The sequence below is a fragment of the Myotis daubentonii genome, chromosome 4 (assembly GCF_963259705.1).
Source record: "Myotis daubentonii chromosome 4, mMyoDau2.1, whole genome shotgun sequence".
NCBI classification, from domain to species: Eukaryota; Metazoa; Chordata; class Mammalia; order Chiroptera; family Vespertilionidae; genus Myotis; species Myotis daubentonii.
Window position 1 is genome coordinate 110,292,152 of NC_081843.1, and position 27,816 is coordinate 110,319,967.

The 27,816-nt window shown below is 53.8% G+C and overlaps 1 protein-coding gene across 3 annotated transcripts; it reads left to right on the forward strand.

Annotated features, from left to right (window-relative positions):
- Window positions 1-1,878: 1,878 nt before the first annotated feature.
- Window positions 1,879-27,816, forward strand: GDNF (glial cell derived neurotrophic factor). 3 transcript variants are annotated; one of them, XM_059694914.1, is made up of 3 exons: window positions 1,879-2,376; window positions 6,733-6,906; window positions 24,674-27,816. In XM_059694914.1, exons 2-3 carry the CDS (start codon window positions 6,759-6,761, stop codon window positions 25,156-25,158), a joined length of 633 nt encoding a protein of 210 aa, XP_059550897.1. In that variant the 5' UTR covers window positions 1,879-2,376; window positions 6,733-6,758; the 3' UTR covers window positions 25,159-27,816. The 3 variants fall into 3 exon arrangements, with proteins under 3 accessions (XP_059550897.1, XP_059550898.1, XP_059550899.1); XM_059694915.1 differs by having other exon boundaries at window positions 6,733-6,831; XM_059694916.1 differs by lacking the exon at window positions 6,733-6,906 and having other exon boundaries at window positions 2,259-2,376.

The window sequence follows — 27,816 nt, forward strand, 5'->3', positions numbered from 1 at the left end:
CACAATGCGCAGGGGCTGGCTAGCACTTTGCCTGGCACAGAAGCAGCGCTAAGTCCCTGCAGGTGCTGGGATGGCATGACCATCCCCAGTGACAACCTTCCTGAAAACGAAAGCATTCGGGTTAGAACACTCATGAGTGTGGCCTCCGCCTTCCGAAAACCACGCTACCCTAGGATAAATGGATTAAGCTCATTCCGCCCTCCCATTTCCAAATCCATCTACACTTCTGCCATGAATCTCTCCAAGGACACAGTGAGCATCCTCCTGTCAGCCACGGTGTGTTTGGAGGACTCGACTTCCATTCCACTGAGTCTGTAAACCACAGGAACGACGGCAAGAATGATTTCCCTCCCACACCAGCCTCACCGACAAACCTCCAGAGTAGCTGGTCTTGGGCTTTCACGTTTAATAATATGTGATCTTCCCCCCACACACATACTTCCCCTCGCCTATGGTCTGTATCAGCGACTTAAGGGTCATCTACTCCCCAACAACCGGATGAGCCATCAAAGAAGAGGTCCCTGGGTGTAAACTGAGCCTGTGTGTGCCTTCTCTGGCTCCAGCCAATAAAGTCAAGGAGGTCCCTCTGAATCCAGGGCCAGTGGCTTCCAAAAGCCAGATTCTGCTTAGCAGAGACATACCTGGTGGCATCCATTATTTTACAGGTGGAGCTCACCTCCTGCCCTGTGTTAATGAAACCTGTTTGTGGGTAGAGCCGTGTGCAGGGTGTAAGGACTTACCCTCCTCACGTCCTCTACTAAAGAAGGCTCTTGCTGCTTCTGGAGGCAATTAACCAGCAACGGGCACGCCTACAGGGTCTCCTGGAGATTGGGGACGGGAGCTGGTCCCCACACACTGGAGCGCAGCCCCCATGGGAGTGCCCGCTTAGGGGTCCCATCGACATTTTTTTGAAAATCTGGATAAAAGCAAGTTTAGTTCAACCTCCCTGCCCTGTTCCTGATCAAGTGGTCTCACGCCTCTGGAATTGGGATGTTGAATGTATGTGCCTACCCCGCGCCTGGTGTTAGGTTTCAACAGCATGAAATGGAGCCTAGGACGGAGGAGCCGGCCAGCCTCAGAAGCCTCCTGCCTCGCCTGCCATGTAATACATGATATGCAAAGCCTCTGACTTCAGCCAGCAGATATTTGGAGACCGTGTTGGCCCCGTATGGGACTCAACTAATGTGTGTTTAGGTCGGAAAGCGAATCAGAGGAGCCACCGGAGGGCACGTCACGGAGTGAGCGCCCTATAAATGCATCCCCGCTCTCAGCGTCCCCTGGCAAACACTGGGCTCCCTTCGCTGGCTGCTCCACACCTCTGCTCGCCGCGCTAGGAGAACTCGGCCCGCAGCTCCTCTCCTCGCCACCGCCTTCTTCTGCCCCGCAGAGCAGCCGGAGGGCTAGGTTCCGAGGAGGAAGGACAGACAGCCTCACAGGCGGGAGGATCGCTCAGGATAGCCCTCCACCCGACAGCGCGCCCTCCTTCCGCCCGGGACGAAGCCCGGCGCGCACACCCCAGTCAAGTTCGGATTGCCCCCTCCGGTGGGACCTCGCAGCGCTCGGCACACGCCTCCGGATCCACCCGGGAGGAGGCGGCGCGAGCCCGGCAGCGTCTCCAGGCGCTGAGCGCTCGCCCTGCACCCCGGGAGGGGCGCCTCGAATCGCCCACTCGCACCCGGAGCCCCGGCCGCGGGAGCTTGGGCGCCTCCTCGCTGCTCTCCTTTTACCTCTTCCACCGCCGTCTCCCGACCCTCCCCTCCAGGGGCCCCGCGCCTCCCCTCCCCCACCCGGCCCCCGGCCCCCGGGCCCGGGCTTTCCAGGACCAGCTTGCGCTCTTGGCGCCCTCATGTCTTCAACCGACTCCCTGCGCTGGTTGACGTGGTGTCTCGTTCGGATTTCCAGGCCAGACCTCAGCTGCGGCGGCTGCATCAGCCCGGCCCACCCTGTGCACCCCGGCGCGGCGCCCCGAGAAGGCGCAGCGCGCGGCCACCGCCGCTAAGCCGCCCGCCGCGCCCAGGGCCCGCGCAGCCCCAGCCCGGAGCGCCGCGCTCGCAGCGGTGTCACCCCCCGACCCAAGGCAGCGGCGGCTGCTCGGACTCGGCCTCTGGGGGTGCGGGGGGCCGGCGGGGGAGCTGTCGGCATCCTTCGCCCTTCTCGCGGCGGCGGCGGCAGCGGGAACCTTGGCCGCCGCCTCCCGCGCGCCCTCCCGCGCGCCCTCGCAGCCGGGAGCGGCCCCAGGATTGGGAACTCGTCGCGCCCCTGACCTGTGGGGCGGAGCTCCGCGCTCCTGCCCGCGGCCCGGATGGGTGTACTGGCTGGGACTTGGGGCTCCTGGAGTTAATGTCCAACCGGGGGTCTGCGGAGACCGGATCCGAGGTAAGTGGAGGCGCGGGCCCGGGTGGAGGGGGCGGGTGGTGCCCGAGTCGCCGGCGGGCACAGCAGACAGCGGGGCGCCGGAGGCAGGGGGCGCGGCTGGACCCCTGGGCAGGCGGCGGGATGGGAAAGAGGAAAGACTAGAGGGAACCGAGGCGCAGGGCGACGAGGAGGGAGAGAAGTTGAACGCGAGAGAGGCCGGCCTTGCGGAGGGGCAAGTTGCCCTCCCACGTGAGCAAAGATCTGGTGCCCCCGGGGCCTGTGGACCCCGGAATGTTCGAGAGGGGCAGTTTCCCTCCCCGACTCGGCGGGGCACTCTTCTGTCAAGTGCGCGGTTGGGGGTCATCTTTGGACCCGCTGCGATCAGAGAGTGTCCTCCCGGGACGTGCGTCTGCAGAGATATTGCTGGGAGTGAAACTTACTGATGATCTTGTTGGGTCTGAAGGTGCTGAGGACCTGAAACAGGGAGTTACCCTCCTGCGGGCAGGCTTTCATTCCTCGCCCTTTTCGGAACCGGCGGCTTGAACGATGCTAATGCTTGCAACCCCAACTAACCACCCCGTCGAGGTTAGAAGAGGGTCTCCCTGGCCGGGTCAGGACTCGGGCCTCCACCTCAAACACACACTTGAACCTCCCCCAAAGCCTCCGCTGGGCCATCCAAGTGTTATTTTAATGGCCTTTTCCCCGTGCTCTATGCCACTTTGCCCACGGCACGCCCTCCACTACCTTGCATCCCCTCGGGGCAGATTTCCTCTCGGTTTGATTTCCAGCCTCACCCGGTGAAAACGAACCCTCATCCCTGCAGGGAATGTCCTTTCTCTGGACCACCCCCACCCCCACCCCCAGCCTTTTGGCGCCCCCCTAGTTTGGGCTGTGGAAAACCCGCCCATGCTCCCTACTTTCTGCTTATTGGCGGGACTAGCACAGTCTTCCGGCCTCAGCCGCAGATATGTCAGCGCGCGCTCGGCTCCTCAGAGTTTGAATCTACGCTCAAAGCATCCCAAGGGAGCGACGCCGCTTCCAAACTCACGCACAAACATCTTCCCGCAAAACCCTCCAAGCGAGAGCCACTGCGCGCCCGCCCGGCCCGGGCAGGTCTCGCTCCCGCGGTTTCGCAAGGCCTTCGCTTTGGCGGGGAGGGAGGGACGGAGTCGCCTCTGCAACAAGTGCTAGGTGTCCGGGAAGCCCCCAGCGTCCTCACCCCCAACTCGCGCAAGGGGTTCAGGTGACCCCGAACCTGAAACCCGGCCTCGGGCTCTTTAACAGAAAGACCCCTCTCCAGACTGGCTCCAGAAAGCGCCCCTCATTCTTTCCCTTCCCCCAGTCTTGGGCCCCAACGCAGGGAGAATAAGTCCTCTGACCGCCTGGGATGGACACGAGGCACAGTGCAGTAAAGCAATCAATCCATTTCGGCAACTTCTGTCCTTGCCCCAAAGGAAAGCCTCGCGCCGCCTCCCTTTTCTCTCCCTGAGATCTGGATCTTGAAGGCAAAGCCCAAAGACGCCTCCCCGCCTGCCAGGCGCAAGAAGGCGCGGAGGCTTTGGCGGCGAAGCTGTCCCCGGACTCCGGGAATCTGGCGGGGAGGTTTCTAAATGTAGGTTGCGGGGAAACCAGCCCTGGTGCGGTGAACCGAGAAAAACTAGGGAGGGAGGCTGGAGAGGTGGGAGCCCGGAAAGCGGGGATGCTGGTGAGGACATCCCCAAGTTCCGGGAGCCGTAGGGGATTTGGGGAGGATGGTAGGGGGAGCCTACCGGTGTTTTGTTTTTTTTTATTGAAAATGACAGCGCAGCCTCCCCGCCTGCGTGGGCGCCGGGCCTCCGGCGGTTTCTGGTGCCCCCTGGTGTCGGGAACTCAGAAGCGCCCCGGGCGCGCGGCTGCTTCTGCAGCCACTGCAGCTCCCGGGGCGGAAAGGACCACCAGGGGCCGGCGCCCGCTGCGCCCCTTGTGCCCTGCAGGGACCGGCCTGAGGGGTACAAGACGGGGTGCGGAGGCACCCGGCGAGGCCGACTCGGGAGGAGAGCTTGGTGACCGCACGTGGCAGCTGGTTAAGCAACTCGCGCGCGTAGGAAAGGTGGCAGAAAAGCGTCGGGCAGATGTGCTTTGAGAAAGTGATCGGGACAAACCGGGAAGCCGCGGGCGGGCGGGCGGGGCAGGAGGCAGAAGGACGCAGAGAATGCCTCTTTGTCGGCCGCGGTGTGTGCCCCGATCCCAGACCCCCACCCCCTCCGGGAACTAAAGAGCCGCTCTGGCCGGAGCCGGGCCGCGCGGCGCTCCGAGGGGAGAATTCGCCCTCCCCGGTCCGGCTGGTGCGAGAGCTCTTTCGGGGCCTGCGCCGCGCCAGCCGAGGGCGGGAACGGGAGCCGGCAGCCTCCTCCGGCGAGGCGGGAGTTGTCTCTCGGTTCCTCTCCTGCCGGCTTCGCCACACTTGTACTGGCGGATCTCCACCCACGTCCCATTTAAAAAGCCCTCCGTCGGCCAAGCCGGAGGAAAGGAAAGCCCCTATTCATGCGGAAGGGAGCTCCGGTGCCCTGTCGCTTCCTGCTGGCGAGCGTCGCGAGGTGGGATGGCGCTTTAACCCCGCGCCTGCCCGCTTCTCGGGGCCGCCAGCCATTTCGCACGCACCGGGGAGCTGGCCCCGGGAGAGGGGGCCGCAGGCCTCGCGCCCCCAGTCCCCCCTGAGAACGCGCGTCGCTGCGCTCCCGGTGCCCGGCCTGGGTGCGGTGCCGCCGGGGCCGTGCGCCTGTGCTTTTTCCCCGGGTGGGGAACCAACCGGCGCGGCGCCCGGAGCTGCAGGTTGTCCGAGTGCCTGGTCCCTACCGACTCCCGGTCCCTACCGACAGCTGCGTGGCGGCCCAACAGACGCCCGCGGGAGGGGAAGTGCGTTAGGCTCCGCAGCGGTGGGAGGCGGCTGCGGAATTCAGCGCTTCCCGGGGTGGCCCGCACCGGAACCCCGGCGGGAGCGCTGGGTGGGTGGGAGGAAGAAGGGGCGGCTGCCGGAGGAGGCGGCGAGCCTGGGGATTCAGAGAGAGGACAGGCGCTCGGGTTTTTGCATCACCTGGAAACTGCCTCTCTCCCCTGGAAAAAGTTCGGAGGTTTCCCTCGAATCCGTTTTATTTGGAGGAGAGGGGATATTCGACTTGAGAATTCCCTTAGAAACTGGAACACCGGCTTTGGGAAGGCGCTGGGTAACACCACCCCGAGGTGCCAGGCGTTCCCTCCCCACCTCCTGATTGGGTGGAGTTTGGCCCAGAGTTGACCAAGCCTTTTCCTGGCCCGTCTGGCGTTGCGTGGCCCTACTCTCCAGGGCTGTGAGGACTGTGAAGCCTAAAGGAGCCCCCTCCCAGAGCTGAGCTAAGCCCCCCAACTCGTGGGCGCTGGTGGCCTAGGCCTTCCGAGGCCGGTGCATTCCTCCCCCCACCCCCACCCCCCTCGCCCCAGAGGCCAGGACTTGGGTACAATCGTCCAGGAGTGACTGTGATGGGGGGCGCGGGGAGCTGACACTCATTTGGGAAGGGAAGGGATTGTAGACTCGAAGTCGCGCAAAACTGCACAATTGAAAGTGTCCGGGTATATACATATACCACGAAGGATTAACATTTTCAAGACCAACGCCCTCCCTCCCTGTGCAAGCTGCAGCATGGGCTGCGCGCTTTGCGCTCCCCTGGGCTTTCATGTACGCTGGTGGATGTGCATACCTTTAAGAGGGGGAACTAGTATTTTAAACCAGTGGATGCTGCGGGGAGTTACGTAACTTAACACAGACAGTCCCACCCCGGCCCACAGTCTCCAAGTCTGTACTAACTCCTGGTTCCCACCACCAAACAGGTGCGATGAAGTGTGGGCGGCCGGTGGGGGCAGAGGTGCCCCCGAGCCTGCCGCCGCTCATGTGGGCGCGGGACCCGGACCCCCGGCCCAGGGGCGCTGGATTTTATTCTAAAATGAAAGATCTGGCCGCTTATTTGGGCTGAGAGCCGGTTTGCCCGCAGCTGTCTGGAGAGATGGGCTGGGGCGGCGCAAAACAGCGTGGGGCTTCCTGGTCGCCCCCAGAGAGTGGGGGGCGGGCGCGCCAGAAATAGGGACTGATCGGGAGACCTGGCGCCCGCGAGGTGACGGGGTCCTGGTGTCGTCGTATCGGGACTGGGGGGGGGGGGGTGGCAGCGGCCCTGGGCCACAATCAGACCCCGGGACAGGGTGTCGGAAGAGAAAGGCGGTTGCGTGCGCACCCGAGAGAGTCGCTCGGGTCGCCCCTGGGACGGGGCGCGAGTCGGAGATGCCCAGAGAGCCCCGGAGGGGCGGGGGCCGCGGTGGAGGGGCGCCCGGGCCTAACCGCGCTCTCGGTTCTCTCGCCCGCGGGCGCAGGTGCCGCCGCCGGCCGGGACTCCAGGATGAAGTTATGGGATGTCATGGCTGTCTGCCTGGCGCTGCTCCACACCGCGTCCGCCTTCCCGCTGCCCGCCGGTAAGAGGCCTCCCGAGGCGCCCGCCGAAGACCGCTCCCCCGGCCGCCGCGCGCCCTTCGCGCTGAGCAGTGACTGTAAGAACCGTTCCCTCCCCGCGGGGGCCCACCAGCGGACCCTCACGCACCCCACCCCCCGCCCGCACGCACCCCAGGCCAGTCGGGGGGCAGCATTACCTCCCGACTCGCGCAGGCGCTTCAGGCTGCTGCCCACAGGCCTAGTCTGTAGATGACACGTGCTGCTGGTTTGCCCAGGACAGAGGGTGTCACATTTTATGCTGTGCATTTAGCATTCCGATGAGCAGTATCTTCTAGACCACCGCCAACCACCGAAAACGCAGTCCTCTCCTCTCTCTCTCTCTCTCTCTCTCTCTCTCTCTCTCTCTCTCACACACACACACACACACACACACACACACACACACGTGTTTTGTTTTGTTTTTCCTTTCTTCCAAAGCCCTGGCCTGAAAGCAATTGCGTCTCCATCCTAAACCGCCCTGGTCAGGGAAGAGGCTGAGGTTTCACAAGCCAAACCCGCATCAGAGGAAACACAGGAGGGAAGGGATTCCCAGAGCCAGATCTGGGCAGGGTCAGATCTGCCGGGGGGGGAAAGGGCCTGTTCCGGAAGGACAGGGTAACGTGCTGGCTGGGACTGGCGGGAGCGCTGGAGCTCACCCCACACATGACAACGTTAACTCTTAAGACAAGAAACCAGGCTATGCAAATTAGAAGGCACACCTGCAATGGCGCCCCTCACAGATGTTTTAGAGGGCACTTTATTAGGGCGTCAGCGTGGTTTAATTTACCCTCCACTCGTCAGAAGTGTGTCTGCTGCCTGAAGCCAGGCGTGCTACATTACAGCAGAGGTCATGGGGGGGGGGGGTGTATGTAGGTAACAAGGCATAACATTCGACACAATCCCCAAATAAAGCAATAGTGAGCTCTAGCCAGGAAGTCACCCTGGCTACTCCCCCTCCCATGAGCCCCCAGCTAGTTTGCACTTGGAATATTCTGTGGTCACAGGCACAGCAGAAGTGGCTCCACAAGTCAGCTGTGTGGTAAGAGTCCCCCAAACCCTGCAGCCTTGGGCTAAGAACAGCCTAGGAAATGTGGTGTCTTTATTTTATGCTTCTTTACAACAATAAAAGCATATTCTGCCAGATGTCCCCAAGAAGCTCATTTTTCAAGGCAAATTAAGACTTCAAGAGTGACTTAGGTTAGAAAGAGGACATGCTTGATTCCTTGAAATTAAAGTAGCTGCTCCGAGAGTTTCCATCACTTAGTTGTGCTGTAGAAACCTATCCTTAAAGGCTTTGGTCTCAAGCGCGAATTTCCGTCTTAGTCTGTATAAATGATTCTGCAATAGAACCTTAAATGTAAAATGCCCCTCAGTACCAGTGTCTTTCCAACAGTGCCCGTGCGAGCTACGCGGCTTTTCATTCATTCGCATCGCTTCGGCCAGAGGACCAGAGACACAGTGGTAGACGATTGCTCTCTAACCGGGACGTGCAGGCGGGAACCGTGGCTGCCAGGTGATGAAGCCCATTGACTCCTGGAGCCCTCGGTGGCATATCCGTGTCCTGACTACCTGGGCTTAGTTAGTGCCGGCGCCTGGTTCTGGCTCTGCTTCCGACGGACTCTGTGACTTAGGACACCTTACTTACTTGCTTGAGAACTCAATGAACGATTTAAAACTGTACAGTAAAGGGAGGCCTTTCCACCCCCAAATGCCAGTGGTTATGAGTTTTGCCCCCTGGCCCTCATGCCCCTGCCCTGGCCTCCTTTGGGAAAATTCTCATAAAAGACCCCTGCTCATTAGCATCACCAGGGGGGGGACTTGAATGACTGTTGACATTGCACCTCACCTGAGAGGTTCTGACTTAATGGGTTTGGGGCGTGGCCTGGGCATCTGGGGATTAGATCTTCCCCAGGTGAGTCTGATGTGCAGTCAGGGTTAGGATCACTATGACCTGCTAATGCCCTGAGGAAATCTGTGCCGCCCAGATACCACGGGTCACAAAGCCAGGTAGCACTGTTCCTGCTGACCAGGGTGGAGGGGCGCCTGCTGTGGGGGCAGGGAGATGCCTTTCCTTTTCCAAAACGGATGTTGAGTCACGGTGGACAGGATTCTGACTACTCCACTTACATCCGAACCAGCAGAGCCCACCCAGGGCTGCTGTCTCTGTGGGAAGACCCAGTAGGCCCTAGAGGAAACTTGCAGAGAAACTGGGCCGCCTTCTAAGCCAAACTGACTTCCTTCCAGGTATGTTCAATCCGGTAGCCGGCTGTCAGCGCAGGGAAAGCGGGGCCCTGACAGTGTGCAGGCTCTGCGCACTCGACCGTGTCAGCGCGCCCCTGTCACGGCGCTGACATTTATATCCTGCGCTGTAGTGCCACTGGTTAAGGCTTATGCAGAAAAGCATTAAGTCACTTGTTCCATTTGAAAATATAACGTGCCATAAACCCTGGCCCCTCTTCCTTTCAAATGCGGTTACTTAGTGATGGAGCAAGGGCTCTTTGACCCGCCGCACTCATTCTGTGCTGCTCAGAGGGGACCGGGCTGCATCCCGTCCATCTACTCACCCCGGGTTGCCTGTGTCCTGCTGGTCCCAGTGTTGGTGAAGCAGTCAGGATCCTATTCCGAGGATGAACTACCCAAGTAGAAATGATAAGTGGCTCCCTTGCTTCCCTAGAGGTTGGCTACAAAGTAAATGGGCTGTGGCCACCCCCTGTAGCAACTGGAACTTACTGAAATTCAAGGATTTGTGGTTTTCCTTGTGGGGCATCCAAGACTCTTCCTTTAGCTATCTTTGTTCTTTTATTTTGCTTTTTGCCACTATCTTCTCCAAAGGTCACTAAGGCAGGCATGAGGAATCTAGAAGGCGGCATAGCACTTTAGAGCTACAAGGAAGCCCAAAAAGGCAGATTGTCCAAGAGTTCCAGATGGCAGGAGGAGGTCCGCTGAAGCTGGGGCAGAGTGTCCCCAAACCACGGACATGCACAGAGAGCGTTTGGTTTTGCTATTTGGGGGAAACCCTTTATGTGGGAGGAAGGACTTCAACTATCGACTGAAAACCATCTTGCACAGCTTGCGTGAATTTAGTAGTTAATCACAGTCACATAGCAGGTCTCCGCTGCGGGCGAGACCTAAAGGTGTTTCACAGAAAAGGCATAAAGTGCATGTGGTTTTAAAAAGCTGTGATCTAATAGCATGATGCGTTTAACAAAGAGTTCGTGTGTGGCTGAATGTGCCAGGCACTGTCCTCGGTGCTGGGGGACCCTTGGTACCCATAAAAGACAGAGTCCCTGCCCTCATGGAACATACTATCCAGTATGTAGGACGTGCGGTCCGATTGGGGTAGCATTGTAAACTGAGAGTAAACGGGAAAAACCCTGGACTGGCAAAGTGGGCTTTTTTTGTGGGCCTGGAAGCCGCTAGAGGAACATTGAGCATTGTTACACTGTCATTACAGGCCATCCACAGTTTGTTGTAATATCGTGGGATTATGCTCGCCCTGCTTGGTAGCAAGTCACAAAATTGCCTATAGGAACCATCTTCTAAATCAAGCTGGCAAGTAAACCACGACACAACTGAAATGTAATTCACAATATTATTAGGCTAGAGTCTCTGCCTTCATCTGTAGGAGGGCAGAGCAAGAAATCAGGGCATTTCAACCGCACAAGCTCAAGTCTCCCCATTCAGTTCAGACTATGGCTTGGATCCCAGCCTTGCCACTTACTCAGCTGTTACTTCACATCTCTTAAACTTCAGCATCCTCATCGGTACAATCGGGGTAATATTAAGCCTGCCTCCTGGGGTGGCTGTGAAGGTTAAATGAGGTAATGCTGCGTAAGGCCCCAGAGATGAGGATTGTAGTTGCTGTTGGTCACCCTCCTGTTTCCAATGGCCCATCGCTGTGCCCTCAAGGAGCGCCTTCCCTCCCACCGGCCTCAGCCAAGACGCCACTCCAAACAGCGGAATTTCAAGCAGCGCAGCATAATTCGCAGAGTGAAAGCAGTGCAGGCCTTGGGGGGAGGCTATTTTGGGCCCCACCGTCATGGGGTTGGTCAGCACGTAGGCAGGTCAGCCTTGCCTGGGAGTCTGCCCCTGGGTCAGCTCCCCCCCGGCTCTTCCCAGGTTTCCCTTCCCCCATCTTCTAAGCTCACATAGTTCCTATGGAATTTTTCCCATCAGATCCCCATAGTCATGTTGGGGAGACCCTCCTCCCCTACTGGGAGAAAGGAGCCAGGGCAAGCTAAGAGCTTTATATGCAAGCGGTCATGGGGCTGTGAGTTGGAAGCCACCTGTATTAAGAGACTGTGTTTCTGTTCTGAATGATTCCAGCTGGATATTTAATTTAAGATGTTTCATAAACCCAGCAAAACACTTTAGTGAACTTGAGTAAACGTTCCGCCCTTGGTTATCCAGCTAAGGATAACCAGCTGGTTAAATGGTAAGCTTTCAAATGGAATGTGATGGGATACAGAATAAATACACCATCCATCTATTGCTTCGTATAGCTCTGGGGACTATATGAATGAGCGATACTGTAATAAGGTGACTATCTGAGCTAGAGAGGGGCTCTTGGGATCAAGAAATTACATGTCAGAATGAGAAAAAAAAATTTTTTTTAATAAAAACAGGGGCTGGGGGAAGAAATTGCATGTCAGACTTTTAGGAGTCACTGATTCCTCACTTGAGATCTGAGTCCAACATCTCACTCTGGCCCCAGGCTCAAGACCTATTTCAAACTGTGGCTGTTTAGAGAAATCTATTTCAGGCTTAATTTGAATTGGCCCGTCTTAGGACCTTCGGCTGATCCAACAGCCAAAGAATTCTGCTCAAAGGTTCTACTTTTGCTGATATGAAAATAAAAGCTATCTGGCATGTTCCCCTTCCAACATCCCTTTCATCTTTGTTTATGTAGTACCAACCTTTATTCAGTTAAAACACTTGCTCTTTAATTAATCACTTGAGCTCCATCAAGAAGCAAGTATTAAGTATCTTTTGCACCAGGCCCTATGTGGTATCTAAAGGCAAAACTGTGAACTTAAATAGCTTATGATCTAGTTATAAACTATGGATGGCCAGATGGGTGGGTGGGTGGGTGGGTGGGCAGGCGGTTGTCAGTCTGACAGATACCTTTGTCTGCCAGAGGTTTACATTAGCTGCGGTCACGGTAAGAATTCCTAGCAACGAGGTCACTGGAGTTTGGAGATCATAGCAGGAAAGGATTGGGGGAGAGGGAGGATTTGAGCTGCCCTTGAAAGACGGGTATTAGGAAGGGGAGGAAGAAGGAAAAGAGCACATTCCAGACCAAGGAGAAGCATGGGCAAATTTGTGGCCACCATATGGGCAGGGGGTGGGTGGTGGGTACAGGAAGAGGCCAGACCCGTTGCCAAGTACTGGGAACAGGTGGCGGGAAGTGGTGTGAAATTTAGGATATCTCCGTAGGTGATACCCAGATTATGAGATGCTGTGAAATCCAGGAAAAGAAGGTGCTTGCTCTGTTCTTTGATGGCCGTGGCCGCCCCTGGAGCTCCTGGCGCAGGCAGGCGGCAGCGAGTGGGATGTGGCTGTAACGCATGTCACCCTGGGGAAGTTACACAGGTGGCCGGCTGCTCGAGAGTGGGGTCTACAGCACAGGCACAGTCTTCACTGAAATATGGTGCCTTGTGTTTCGAAAGCTTCTAGGTATAAGCACAGTTGGGCCCACCTATCAGTCCTCAAGTAAGGGACTAGTGCCTCTTAGTGGCCCACATGCTAACCCTGCTTTTAACAAGTAGGTTTTATGTCTTGTCCTAAAATTGAGATGTTTGAGCCCCAGCAGACGAGAGGAGATTAGTATCCCCATTTTGCAGATGAAGAAATGAGACCTAGAAAGTTGTTCAAGGTCACAAAATCAGGAATGGTGAAGCCAGAATTCAACCCTCCAACTTCTACCGCCAAAGCCGGTAATTTTGCCTTCACATAGACTGTGCTCCCATATCAGAAAACTAAGATAACACAAACACTGGTTTGTTAAAATTACATCCACTGCCCCGCCGGTGTGGCTCAGTTTTTTGAGCGTCGACCCATGCACCAAGAGGTCACCGGTTTAATTCTCGGTCAGGGCACATGCCCGGGTTTCAGACTCGATTCCATTTCTATCTCTTTCTCCCTCTTCCTTCTTCTCTCCCTAAAAATCAATAAAAACATAATTTTTTTTAAATCTCTACCCTTTAAAAAAATACATTGACCAACACTGAAGCACAGATTCCCAGGAAAATCAAGCAAGCAAGCTAATAAATCTCTGTTAGGCCCTTTCCATGATTTTGTTTGGGCTACAGTGGGCCTGGGCTCATATTATTAATGGCTACACTTCACAGACCAGGTCAGCGTGTTTTAAGGAGAGAAACATGAATTTCTCTGTGTCCTCCAGTAACACAAATGCCTTTGGCAATGAGAGAAGGCTCCCTAACTGTTCTGGACATAGCGAGGTCTCCTCAAAATGCTTGCTAGGCTTACGCCTTCGGGAAGCTTCTGGAAGGTGCTTCTTCTCAGATCCCTCCTCCTCTGCCCAGGGAATGGGGAGTTCACATGGGAACATGCGCCAATGACTACCACAGGGGGAGCAGGAGTGGGTGTGCATGGGCAGTGAGGGTTGCCATGGAAAACAACTAGTGAGCTCGGTGGAGACAGAACCCACTTTTGTACGACTTTAATAACTGAAGTGGGGAGTCGTGGTTTTTAAGGTGTCAGCCTTTTTTTGCTTTGTGAACTTGCACCCAGGATGTTGTAAACTACTGATACGTCGACGATGACTTCTGTAGCTTTTTAGCGTAAGTTCAGTTACTTGTACCCGATGTAATGTCCAGCCCGTTTGGGAACTGTATCTGGGCTTCACATATATTCTTGGAAACACCTTGACCCTGCAAATTTATCTTATTCAATTCCTAAAGAAATATTAAACTGCTCGGCCCAAATCAATTGGTCAGAAAAGGGCCAAGTTCATTTCCAAGTCAAATACACATGTTAACATACATCCATGAAAACCATCATACTTGTAGATCTTAATTATGGGATGAATAGAGGGATGTGCGGATGGCCAGACAGGCAGATAAAGCCCCAAGCCTCGGCAGAATGAAGACAGCGCCACCTGCTTCAGTATTTCTTGGGTTATTCATCTGGGACCTTCCCCCATGAGCCCTCATGTGCCTTCACCAAGTCTCTTGTTAGCATTCTGCTTCATTTTTACTTTCTGAACCATTTGAGAATTAGTTCCAAGCAAACCCTCCAGGAGCTCAGCGGGTACCTCCTAAGAATAGGGAGATTATCTTACGGAACCACAGTCCAGTTTCCGGTCTCGGGGGATTTAGCATCGATCCGATACTGTTACCTAACAGACGGTCCACAGTGAATTTCCCCACTTCTGCCAACCGTGTCTTTTGTAGTTGTTTTCTTAATCGGGGATCACATTTGATCGCCGTGTCTCCTTATTCTCCTTTATTCTAGAAGAGCCCCCAAGCCTTTTTTTCTCATGACACTGACATTTTTTAAAAGTCCAGCTGTCTTGCCTGCTGCCCTGCAGACTTCCCTTCCGTTTGGATCTGTGAAGGTTGCAGGTGATTAGAGTGAGTCAACCCCAGGATGCCAACCTCCAGCCTCGGCTTGTCCCCAGGAGCCACGAGAGCCTGATTGCCCTTCCCTGCACCTTCAGTGTTACCCTGGGCCGTGCCTCCCAGTAGGAGTGAGGTGGGGGAGAAGCACAGCTCTCCCAGTGAGCAGGAGGGCAATGGAGAACGGGGGGCCGGCTGCAGGGGTGCTCGCAGGCAGGCCAGTTCTGGGAGAGACAGCACGTGTGCAAGTTTGAGGATCTGGACACTGACGCTCTTAAAACGACCGACGGGCACTCTGGAAAGTGTTCCTGTGTCCCCAGAGGGGGGCCAGCCTCAGTCCCAAGGTACAGATCCGAGCCAGAGGGCACACCATTATTCTCTGTGGGCCGAGCAATCAGCTGATGCCTGTAAGGTTCATGTTTGGGCATTTCTAGAAACGCAGAAGACACGGCACAGACTCCCAAGACAGGCCGGCTCCTCTGCCCACAGAACACAGACCACCATGCCGGGGCCCAGGCCTCTCCCGGGAGCAGCGGGACCAGTGTCTCATCCCCTTCGGGGAAATCGTGCCTCGTCTGCAGCCGGTGGAGCGGATCTTCGCGCCGTTGCCCCTGTGTAGACATCACTGAGGAATAACCACAGACATGACGGCCACGTGCACTTACCTTACACCGTGTGTCCCGTGCTTTCAGGCACTGAGCTGAAACCTTTTCTTCCGTTCGGGGAAAGGGGTGGCTGTCCCCGTGTTAAGGGGCGACTGGGACTCTGTGTGGTTAAGCAGCTTAGCCCGACTCCGGACCCAGGGCAGCCCGAGCCCAGCACTGGCTCTTGCAACCATGTCACAATCGCATCCCGCCAGCCCAGGACACGGCAACACAGCGTCACCGCGTCGCGACGGAACTCTGGCTACGACAGAAAGTCAGCAAGGAGAAAAGCCAGGCGCTGGGGTTTTGTGAAGGGGGACGTTTCTGAATGAAACTTAGACCTGATTACATGAAGGGTCCAGAGATTCATTCCAGTAAATGTGTTCACTGGGGGGAGGGGAGGAAGTCCTTCCCCACGCCTGACCACAGGGTATATCTAACAATAGGCTCAGATGATGGAGAACACTTTTCTCTCCCGGCCTTGCCTTTTCTTTCTTCTTCTCTTCATCCCTCCTCTTCTTGCCCAGGTCCCCCAGGCCTCTTCCCCACAGCTCAGCTGGCCCTGGGCAGGGCTGGGGGTCCCCGGGAATCCTGGGCCTCTCGGCCACAGGCAGGCTCGGGTGCCATTGCTTTGGGTTCCATTGGGGTTTCCCTCTGGTGACCCCACAGGGGTTATTTTCCCCAGCGGCTTGCTGTGCACTTCCTCTCATCGGGTCACTTTCTCGCCCTTCCCCGAAGGTTATTCCAAGGGCAGCAGCCGAGCCGTGGTGCGCACTCGTTAGCATGCGGCGTTCATTGCTGACTGCGAGTGCTTTTTGCTCACACCAGGTGTGCGTGGATTAGCTAACAAATGGACACCCTGTTGGCTGTTTTCCTGATTTAAAAGCAGGAGAAAGGACGTCTTCCCCCCAGGGGAGCCAGGCTCTATTACTGTAAAATTATTAGCACCGCTAAAATCAAAGTATGGACACAGGTGGAAATCAGAGCAGGGTAATTAGAATCTGAGGAACAAAATGGATATAGTCTGTCTGCCTGAGTGAGGGTTGGTTTTGTGTGTTTGTTTTTTGTGGGGGGCGGGGGTTGTTTTTTGGCTATTGGTATTCATGCAGCAATTTCCATTATAATTCGGACAAGTTTTCTTAGTTAAGTGGTAGGATTAAAAAAATTCAAGATACAGTCTAACAAATAAGTGTGTGCACTATTGGTCCAAGGAGGTGGAGATGGGAAAGAAAATGACGTTTTGGTGGGCAAAGTGGCTGTTAAAAGTGTACCCCGGGCCCCGATTTCTATTTCTGAAACGGTTTGCAATCTAGTGGATCTTTTTCTTCTGCCTTAAGAGGATCCAGAAATGCAGTTTTAAAACAACAAAACACGGGTGTTTTTACAACGCAAATACTTTTCAAATAAACCCATGTCATTATGCCTTATTGTCAACAAACCATGGGTTGTGGAGAGCTGCACTGGTAGCTCTGGCAGTGGCCACAGTGGCTTCGTAGACTGCTCTGGGGGTGACTGTTCTTAGCAAGTAGGTGCTGGGGGGACCCTCGTGAAGTTAACCCAAGAGGATGGTGCTCCATCCAAAACAGGAGCGCGCGGACGCTCGTTACACTCCAGGGCTTAGTGACTGATGGACTACTTTTTTAAATTAATTCAAATAAATGGCCAAATGAACACTTTTAAATATAACAGATGACAGAACTTGGTGGGATTTTTCAGGAAACTGGGACGTTCTCAGGGACTAACAGGACACCTTTCAGAGGTCGATGAAGGTCAGATGAGGACTAGGGTCGGCCATGTCCAGGACAAGCTGTGGGGCCCTGGCGATCCATTCGGTGGCTCCGGCCTCGGGGACAGGAGCTGAGTCTGACCCACACATGCCTCAGGTAGCAAAATCAGAGATGAATACGAGAGGAGACGTTAAGAAAGTGGCAAGTCTCCTGTTTGGCTTTTGGATGCTGGAGACTGAAGGATGGCAGCATAGGCTGTCCTCTCGGGGTCAGATGGAGACTGAGGTGGAGGGGTGTCTCCCACTAGAATCTGGGGGTTTTGAGGCTCAAATACAGGACCCGTTCTACACATTTCCTCACCTCGCCTGAACAGGGCACAGGAAGAGGGCTTTGTGTGTTGACAGGCGCTTGGTGGTGATTATTTCAAATGTAACTGTAGAGCCCAGAGGTAAACTGAAAAGGCTGAGAATTAGAACCTGTAATACTTCCTGTGCGGTTTCCCGGCCCCTCGCTAGTGGAATGCTGGGGACATCCCCGAGGTGGCCCCTCCCTGACAGAGGTGACCAAAAACCAGGGTTGGGCAGCACTGTCCACCAAGACTCTGTCCACATCTTCGGCTTTTAGGCCTGGGAGGGGCCCAGAGGGTCTGGTTGACCTCACCGGGCTTGAGTGACTAGTCCAAGGTCACGAGGCTGGGCAGGGCCGACCCAGACTGGCATCCCGGGCTCCGTCCTCTCCGGCTCTGCCGCAAGAGCCCACACTTGGTGCCAGGGTGCGTTTGAGGAGCTTCCGGAGACGGGGCCGCTGTGTCTGATTCGGCCGCTGCCCTTGGCTGCCGGCTTTCCGGTTTCACCTGGGCCGCCGCCAGCTCTGCCTGCGACCGAGGCGCAGGAGCCAGGACCTGGGAGAGAGGCCCCTGAGGCCACGCTCTCCCTCCGTGGGGACAGGGTGCTGAGCTCCGCGGGCGAGGCAGCCTAATATTAGAATTCATGCTGAATCTTCAGCAGAAGGTGCATTTCTCATTTCCTGCTCCGAATGTGGTGGCTGACCATGCGCAGGTGGAGCCAACTGCTTGGCTTTTGGATGCTGGAGACCGAAGGACGGTGGCATAGATGCCCTCTCCGTTCGAAAGCTTCGGGGTAGTCAGAGCTTTACCTAGGAACAAACAGGCGTCATGCAGAACTGCAACGAGTTTGAGCTTTGAAACCAAATCAACTGGGTCCACATTTAAGAGGCCTGTGGCCCTGGGCAAATGCTGATCTTCGCTGAGCCACACTTTCCTGGTCTGTAAAGTGGAGAGAATATTCAGCCCCTACTTTAGCCTTGCAGAGGTGTGGCTGGGTTTAATGTTAGCTCTGTGTGAAAGTCGGCATCCATCCACCTTTATATTGGTAAGGTGTTTTTTTAAGTGCATCAAGGAAGCTGTTTTTTAAAATATAGAATGAAATGTTGTCATGTGAGGAATTATAAAAGACCCCACTAGGTAGTTCTGATAATATCTCAATAGTGAAAGAAGCTCATGTTTGTACCTGATGGAAAAAAATAGCTAATCTAAAAAATGGCATGAGCCCGGCTGGTGTGGCTCAATGGTTGAGCACTGACCTATCGACCTGAAGGGCACAGGGCACAGGCCCAGGTGGCAGGCTCGATCCCCAGTGTGGGGCATGCAGGAGGCAGCTGATCAGTGATTCTTATCATGGATGTTTCTGTCTCTCCCTCTCCCTTCCTCTCCGAAATCAATAAAAAAGTATTTTTTTTAAATGAATGACATTAGTTGGGAATTTTCTTGAGAGGTTAAAGGAATCTTATACTGATCTTTTCATATAAGCATGCATGTGTTTATATATACATATGTGTATGATTGTATCTATATAACTACATATATAGTTTACATATATATAGTGTATATATACATACATATAGTATATATGTGTATATGTAAATGTATATGCATATGTATATGTATATGTAGAGAGAACTATTTTCCATATACTTGGTCTACAGAGCAACATAGACTTTACCTGGGTACAGGTAGGCAGAGAAGGTTAGGTTAAATGTCCCCCCCTTGCCTCCTGTCTGCGGGCAGCCTCTAGGGGAGCCTCTCACATGAGCAGGGGCTGCCCAGCACCTCCACAGCCCCGCACAGCACACCCAGGGGCTGGCCCACCCAGCGCCGGGCACTACCTGGCGTGCGGGCATCCGGCGCTGGTTCCAGACCCTCTCACCTCCGTGGCCTCGCGTGGGCAGTAGCTCGCCCTGTGGTCCTCGGGGCGCTAGCCCTTGTCCGGGCACAACATGGATGTCGGGCGCTTTGCAAGTACAGAGGCCGGTCCTCCCTGGAGCAAGCCACACCCGGGCCTGAGGCCCTGAGCCCCCGCAGCCGAGCTGGCTCAGAAGATGGCTCCTGCTTCCTGGGACCCTCGGGGACCTTCCTGGGTCCCCCGAGTCCCTTCCACCTGGCCAGGGGTCATCCCCTCGCGCTGTAGACAGCTTTGTGCAGCCTCTCTCCTGGGCCCACGGCTTGAAGACAGGCTGAAGGCCGGCCTAGCCCCAGCCTGGCGGGGTGAGGGGGACAGCTGTGCGAACATGAAGTGACCCCTGTGATTGGAACCCAGCTCGCCTGTCCTGTTGTTAAGAGCCATCTGGCACTCAGGAGGCACTCTGTCCAGCCGAGGCCGGCCTCCGCAAGGCAGCGTTTGAGTTCTGCACTTTCAGCGTGGCTGCTGCAGCGCAGACTCTGAGGCCTCACCGTTGTTCCTGCAAAAACTCGATTAACTTTAACTAATAGTCACTCTCCCAGCCCTGGTTCCTGAGGGGACGTATTTTCCTCCACGATCAAGGAGGCGGAGTGTGCTCTGAGCGGCTTGTTCTGGGAGTCGTGCCCCGCACAAGTCTCGTGTGTTTAAATAACTGTGTATACAAAGGGCACGTCCACGGGGAAATATTTTAAACAGGACGATGCCAGGATATTCGGTTGCAAACTGAAAAATGATTTAAATGCATTTGGGTATTTTGATTTTTTTCAACAGCTTGAGCTTTTATTTATTTTAAATATTTTGTATTGATTTCAGAGAGGAAGGGAGAAGGAGAGGGAGAGATAGAAACATCAATGATGAGAGAGGATCATTGATTGGCTGCACGACCCTCACTGGGGATGGAGCCCATAACCCGGGCATGTGCCCTTGACCGGAATCAAACTTGGGACCCTTCAGTCCACAGGCTGACGCTCTATCCACTGAGCCAAACCAGCCAGAGCAAAAACTTGAGCTTTTAGATGGACTTGTTTTCCAACCAAGATCTCTCCCCCAAGTTGGTCTGGGAAGTGAGCAAGTGTTTTGTTGTTTTTTGTGGTTGTTTTTTTTTTTTTTTTTAAAGATTGTCCTCTTTTGCGGTTTGCAGGTATTTTACTATCAAAGTTAATACTAATGAGGGCCATTCGTGTAGCTGACAGTCTGCCAAGCCCTTTATAGCATAAAGAACAAAAAGATATGACATTAAGTCTTAATGTAGGGAACCAATCCAAACCCCAGGGCCTTTCCTCCCCTCGGCTGGGTAAATTCCTGGAACACTGAGGCAGCTTTGGGCTTCTGGCACTCGCCTGCCCAGGCCAGGTTTAAGGCCTCGGCAGGATGTTCGAGGACAGGCTCAGTGAGGTGCATGGCTCCTGGCACCCCCAGATACCTAGCGCTGAGGCCGCTCTATGAATGAACTCAGTCAGCATCAAAGGGCCCGGAATTGGGAATTTAGTGGAAGGGACAGGATTATTTGCTCTGTGGTTTAGAAAATAGAATGTTGCCCTTTTCTGGTTTCCAAAATATATATCCTTATAAAACTTTCAGCATAAATATTTATTTATTTATTTTTGCTCTATTTTTTTTTTTTGCATTTTTTTTTTATTGCTAAAAGTATTACGAAGGGTATTACATATGTGTCCTTTTTTTCCCCCCCGCCCTTAACAATCCCCTGGCCGCCCCCACCCTCCAGTGTCTTATGTCCATTGGTTATGCTTATATGCATGCATACAAGTCCTTCGGTTGATCTCTTACCCCCATCCCTCCTGCCCCCCAACCCTCCGCTCTATTTTTCAATAAGAAGAAAGGGGAGGAGGAGAACTCTTCAGCTCAATAAGAGTCACCTATGGCCTGAACTTGGGACTTAAATATTTCCACAATGACAAGTATGAGGGAGGTTTTCCCACAGAAAGGAGAAGTTTTTATTAACTACACCCCTCGGTTGAACACATCGAACATTTCTCAACTGCTTCCCAGTGCCAGGAGGCCTCTGAATTCCGGGTACCCCTCACCCAAAAGCCTGCATGGTTGGTGCATTTACCCTGCCACTTACATCATCCCCAAAAGGCCAAGTGGCACTTGAAATAGGGAAAAGGGCCCTGGCCAGGGCAGCTCAGTGGGTTGAGTGTTGTCCATGCACCTAGCGGTCACTGATTTGTCCCCAGGCAGGGCACATGCCCAGTTTCAGGCTTAATCTCCAGTTGGGGGGCATGCAGGAGGCGGCTGATTGATGTTTATCTCTCTCCCTCTCCCTTCCTCTCTCTCTAAAATCAATAAAAACATATTTTTTAAAAGATAAAAGGACTAAACAACCTCATAATGAAGTATAAGTATGTCCCAAACATTATGGAAGAATGCTTATACTAAAAACCTATCCCCTATTTATCTGAAGCTCACGTTTAACTAAGTGTTCTGTGCTTTGTCTGACGAGCAAAGCCGATGGAAAAAGGCATGCGGTCAAAATGTCTTAAAAAGGAGGGAACATGTTTGTCGGGAACATGTTTTTCAGGAACTTTGAAAGTATCTGGTAATAAATAAGAACATTATAAATGCAGATTCAAATCATTATTATAACCCTAGTCACATAAAATTGTAATTTTCCTGTTATATAAAGTAATGAGTCTCTAAACCAGTGTAAGTTGAACTTTAGTAAATCCAATGTTTCTCTATTAGTTTATGTTAAAAATTTAGTAATGTTTCATCCTCATTTATAATTAATCTTCAGTTGATTCTGAACCGATTTTAACTTCCTGTGTTCCCAGGTTTTTAAGTTAATGATCTATTCAGGAATTCAACAAAGAGTCTGTTTTGCAATTTGGAGACTTTTCTTGATTAATCGCCCCGAATACAGCAGTTTTAGAAGTTCAAGCACGGATGCCTGAAACTGAGCACACCTAATTTCCCCTTTTATAGCTTATTACTAAAAAAAAAAAAAAAAAAGAGAGAGAGAGAGAGAGAGAGGTCCGCTTGGAGATGGTTATTCAGCTTGGCTCTCAGGTGGAAAATGACTGTGAGATGGGCTGTTGGTGTTGGAGCCTTTCATTTCATGGCGGTGTGGTTCGCAGCAGGAGCCTGAGTACCCCCTGGAAAGATGGGCTCTTTCTGTCCCCCGCTTCATGTGAACAAGTTCACTCCCAAAGTATTGAGGGCCTCCAGGGACCAGATGCTGTTTCAGGCCTTGGGGCCCGTTGGTGAGCCAGCAAGCAGAGGCCCCTGCCTGCTGGGGTTCGCATCTGTCAGAACAGACATGGGGTGAGTCGTCCCGGGTGATGGCGAGCAGTGGGGTTAGGAGGGCAGGAGGGTCTGGATCGGAGCTTGGGGGAGATGGCATTCTAAACAGGAGGTCAGGGTGGGACTTGGTGGGGGGCCATTTGAGAAAGGAGTTGAAGGGGACATGGGAAGGGAGCCACAGGTGCTCTGAGAACAGTGTTCCAGGCAGAGAGGAAGCAGCCCGAGTCCCTGTTCGTGTCTGGTTTATGGTTCTCAACCCACACGATTTTCTCACCAGGAGACATTTGGCCGTGTCTGGAGGCACTTTTATCTGACACTGAAGGGGGGGAGGGGGGCATGCTACTGGCATCTAGTGGATAGAGACCAGAGATGCAGTTAAATATCCTACTATGCACCGGACAGCCCCCAACAGCCAAGAATGAATGATCTGGCCCAAAATGCCAGTAGTACTGAGGCTGAGAAACCCTGTGTTCAAGGAACAGTGAGGAGGCCAGGGATGCTGGAGGGAGGCTGGGAGGAGAAGGTGAGGTCGGAGGGAGCGGGGGGGGGGGGGGAGGGGGCAGTGCTGGGTCAGGTAAGGCCTCAGGCCCTTGTGGACTTTGGCTTTTCCCCCAAGAGTAATGGGGAGCCATTGGAGGGTGTGGAGCAGAGCAGAGTGTGAGCAGCATGGACAGTTTTAAGGGTGCTGCTCGGGCTGTGGGTGGAAAATGGACGGGAGGAGGGTAAGGTTGGGATGAGGGAGTCATCCTGGCAGATGAGATGGGACATAGGCCAGGGCAGAGTAGCTTCGGGACTTCTGGGCAGCAGAACCGTCCCGTGCCAAATTTTAGACATTGGGCATCTGGGGATGTCACACGATCCCACTCTGTTCATTACTATAGTTCATATATTATATAATGTATATATATAGTCTATAGATGGATAGACAGACAGATGGATAGACAGATGGATAGCTAGATAAATGGCTGTGGTTAAGTCCTGTCAGCTGGATTTTGTTTTACACAATAGGATACCCGATACCTGTCTTAACAATCAGTTCATGACAGAACCATTGGACGTCGGGTAGGCGCAGTGTAACCCTTCCCTGCTCTAACACAGTCTTGGAAAAAAACGTTCGCTCTTGCTAACAACTCCTTTGTGGTATATTTCGTTCAGGCACGTATAACCCTAAACAGACGAAATCGCCTGAAAATGAGATGAGGGGAGCACAAAAGGTCTGGTACCTAGTAAACAGGCTTTCGAATTACTCTTCTCTTTCAGAAATGCACTAAGTTGTTTAAATGGTTCATCCCCTCTCACTTGACCAGGGAAAGCACATGCCGAAGCACAGCAGAAAACACCAAGAGAGAGCGAATTCCTGCTTCTACCCTAAGGTCTCAGACATTGTAGCAGGGCCCCTCGTTCCTCCATGCGATGGACGTCCCTAAGTCGCACAGGCCTTGTCCTGTTTTAACCAAAGACAGTGGGAGTCACGTGACAGCCTGCAGCAGCGGCTGGACCCACCCGGGGGTCACCCGCCACCTGTGCACACACCGCTTCTCCTTCTACTTATGGCCAACACAGTTCATTGTCATCTTGCAGAATTACCATATTTTTTTTTTATCTCATGCTGCTGCAAGAAAGTGGTAAATTAGCCTCTTAGTGAAAAGTAATCTGTTCTGCAATCTCTTAGTGTTTTTTTCAGGAAGTTTTAAAATAGACTTGCCTTCATGAGCTTTTCAGTTGTTCCATCAGAAAGATTCTGGCCCCTCCACCGTGCAGAGGTGTTAAGTCGGGGAGATTTCAGGGAGGAGCACTGGGTACTAGCCATGTTGGGAGACTTCCCATCCAAAAAATCCTTTGTTCAGGATTTCCATGGATCGCCTACATCAGAATCCCTCCAGGGCTTGGAAAAGCTGCAGACTCCTTGGCCCCCTCCCACCCACCCCCCCCCCAAGGGTAGGAACCTGCCTTTCGGGTGAGCGTTTTGGTTCTCAGTGTGTGTGATCCACTGCTCTAGGCTGTTTTCAGTCAAGAAAGCCGGCTCTGAGGACCTGCCTGCTCACAGCACCATGTTGGAAATGGACATGTTACTCCAATGAAAACCATGCCTCTAAGGATGTGTTTTCCACGAGGAAGTGTGTCACCCACGGCTCGGTCTCTCGCAACAGAACTGTTTCCTCTTGCGGACTGTTGGCGGGTGCCCGTCAGCTCTGTTCCGGGGGGAACAGGGGTCGCTTCGCTGGCTGGGCTGCTGGCTTTGCTGTGCGTCCCGTCCTGGCCGAGTTTAGGTGGCCCTTTGGCCTAGAAGACGGCTGGCCATGATCATTGTCGTTGTCTCACGTTTTCTCTTTTCTCTTTTCTCGTTGAACAGCCAGTATGCCAGAGGATTATCCCGACCAGTTTGACGACGTCATGGATTTTATTCAGGCCACCATTAAAAGACTGAAAAGGTCCCCGGACAAACAAATGGCCGTGCTGCCTAGAAGGGAGCGTAATCGGCAGGCCGCCGCCACCCACCCAGAGAACCCCAGAGGGAAGGGCCGGCGGGGCCCGAGGGGCAAAAACCGGGGTTGTGTCCTAACCTCCATCCACCTGAATGTCACGGACTTGGGTCTGGGCTACGAAACCAAGGAGGAACTGATCTTCCGGTACTGCAGCGGCTCCTGTGAGGCCGCCGAGACGATGTACGACAAAATATTAAAGAACTTGTCCAGAAGCAGGAGGCTGGTGAGTGACAAGGTAGGGCAGGCCTGCTGCAGGCCCATCGCCTTCGATGACGACCTGTCGTTTCTAGATGATAACCTGGTTTACCATATTCTAAGGAAGCATTCCGCGAAAAGGTGTGGATGTATCTGACTCCGGCTCCAGAGACCGCTGTGTATTGCATTCCTGCTGCGGTGCAAAGAAAGGGACCAAGGTTCCCAGGAAATGTTTGCCCGGAATGGAAGATGAGGACCAAGCTAGAGGAGGAGGAGGAGGAGGAGGAGGAGGAGGAGGAGGAGGAGGAGGAGGAGAGCCATGTGGGAGCCTGGGGCAGAGAGATCCAGCTACACAGACCTGGACAGGAGAGAGGAAACAGCGTCTGGATTCTCCCGGACAACAGCCGATGCCACCAGAAGCCCAGGGCTGGTGTCCCTGGGGGAGGGGTTGCCATGGTTTCATCTGATGCAGCCCGCTGGCACCAGCCCACCAGTCCACCAGTCACGGGCACAGTTGCGGATGCACTTGAAACTAAACCAGTGTGTCTCCTGTGGTTTGTTTTCACACATCTGGAGACACCGGGGAAACGGAATCCTGGTGTCATTCCTTGTCATTACGTTTTACTGCTGAAAGCAAGGAAGGTTTATTTTTCTGTCATTCAGTGGAGACATACCCCAGAAAGGAGGCGGGTGGGGGGGAGCAAAGACACAGAGACAGTAACCTTTGCATCTGAAAGTTGAGGCCTGAGGTTTACTACCACCAGCGTGTAGGGAACGGCTGGCTGGTGATTCATTTTGAACTTGGTGTGTGGGGTGGGAAGAAGTTGGCTAGGAACCAAAAAGGCTGTCCTCAAGACTAAAAACCAACCTGAAGGTGTTTCCTTTAAGGCCTTGGAAACAGGAAACCGGTTGCGGTTCTCGGCAGCATTCTTGCAGGAGAGCGAGCGGGGAGGCCCCGGCCTCCCAGGGGCAGGGAGACCCGGCGGCTGTCGGTTTACAGAGAGACGCGTTACATACACCCCAGCTCCGGCTGTGCGTGGTCACCAGTGACCAGAGAAGCTACTCGATGCAATGCATCTGTTTCAGATACGGAAATAGAAGATATTTATTGAGATTTAAGTTATTGTTATTTATTACCGTTCACTAATGAGTTTCTCTTTCGTCCCTTATTTATTAAAGTTTCTTTTCAAAGGTGCCAAAGTATATGTGCTCGCAAAATGCAAAGAAGGGTGACAAAGAAAAGTTTAATTGGGAACAAAGGGTCCATGCTTTTCAAAGTATTAACACATTTGTCGCTAGGCAAAAATCACTTACTTTACCTTTTTAAGAAAAGCCCTCATTCACTTCCCCAGATTTCAGCATCTTCCCTGTTTTTCTCTCTTTCTTTTCTTTCCTTTTTTTTTAACAAAAGAAATGTGTCCGAAGGAGCGTGTCTGGCAGGCTCCCGGAGAAGCGCGTGCAGAGACCCTTGGCACTTGGTTTTATGTCTTCGTTGCTCCAGCTCTGAGCAGAATGCCATGTGCTCCATGGATTTAAGCTCTTATTCCCCCCACATATACCTACCTATGACATGCATAACCCTGTATATGAAAGGTTAAGTCCCTTTTAGTGGCAATTCTGGCTCCAACGTTGACCTAAAAGTAAAATCCTGCCGGGTCGCCAGGGTTCCACTCTGAACGGAAACTCTTCCTCCATCCTTCCTTCCCACTGTTCTGAGAGTGTGCAGGTGCCCGGCGTGGCCAAAGAGCACACTGCTGGCCTTCCAGACGGGGGTCTGCGGGTCGCCATCAAAGCCCCTTGGATGTCCTCTCAGGTGACAGTGGCTGTCCCTGTACACGGCCCCCTCCCGTGGAAGAAGGTGGCCAGAAGGGTGGACGCGCTCCCCGAGTGTGCCACCTTTCCGACGAACGCCATGGAGGGGAGACAGGCGGGATGGGAACAGCCACCTCTTAGTGTCCAGACCCCCCAGACCTTGCGTTTGCCTGGCAACTGATGCCTGCGCAGTGCACTGGGCCCTACCCCAGAGCGTGGGACACATTTCATGGAAGGGATTTTTACCAAGGAGGTCACCTGTCACTACCTTGGCCATTAGCCCCCAAGTCTGACAGGTTTAGCAATTAAAAGACCCCACTGGCCTCCCTCAAATCATATTAATTTCACAAAGTAACCAGGAGGCAGCAGTTACCAGACATCCCTCCCCCTAACCCCAAACACCCAAGCTCGCCATCCTTCTGCCCCTCTCCATCCCTCTGCTTCCCTTGTAGGACTTGGAAATGGAGGGAAAGCACTTCCTCTCCCTAAATCCCCCCTGGGGCCAGAGCGGGGGGGGGGGGCGGGGGGGCTGCGAGAAGTGGAGAGAGGGGAGCTGCTGACCCAGCCAGCCCTTGGTCATTCAGGAAGCAGTTAGATGTCGCCCCACCCAGGGGCATCTGTCCCATTCAGAGTCCTGGCAGGCTTGGTGGCTGGTGTCCCAGGGGTCCACGCAGTCGGCCCCCCCTCCCCGTGGGGAGTCCCTGCCCAGAGGGGCTGTAGGACTCCGTGGGTGTCCTTACCTACACACCATAGCCGGTTTTCACGGAAGCGAATCCTCCCCTAAATACACAAAAGGGTAAAGTCTGTGATTTTTCTCTGTCGTTGCGATCACCACCTGGTCCAGTAAGGAGGGCCCTTCTTTGGAAGTTCTGACTTCTCTGATCTGTCTCGGTCGTTTGTGTTATTCAACCAAAGTTCTCTACAAACTTTATTTTTGTACAATATCATTTTGTAACTTTTTACAAATAAAAACTCATTTCTATTGCTCTCTGTACTTCTGTAC

Coding starts and splice junctions, on each gene's coding strand:
- GDNF (XM_059694914.1), top strand. CDS start 6,759: ATGAAGTTATGGGATGTCATGGCTGTCTGCCTGGCGCTGCTCCACACC. Junction 6,907..24,673: donor CTTCGCGCTGAGCAGTGACT/GTAAGAACCGTT, acceptor CTCGTTGAACAG/CCAGTATGCCAGAGGATTAT.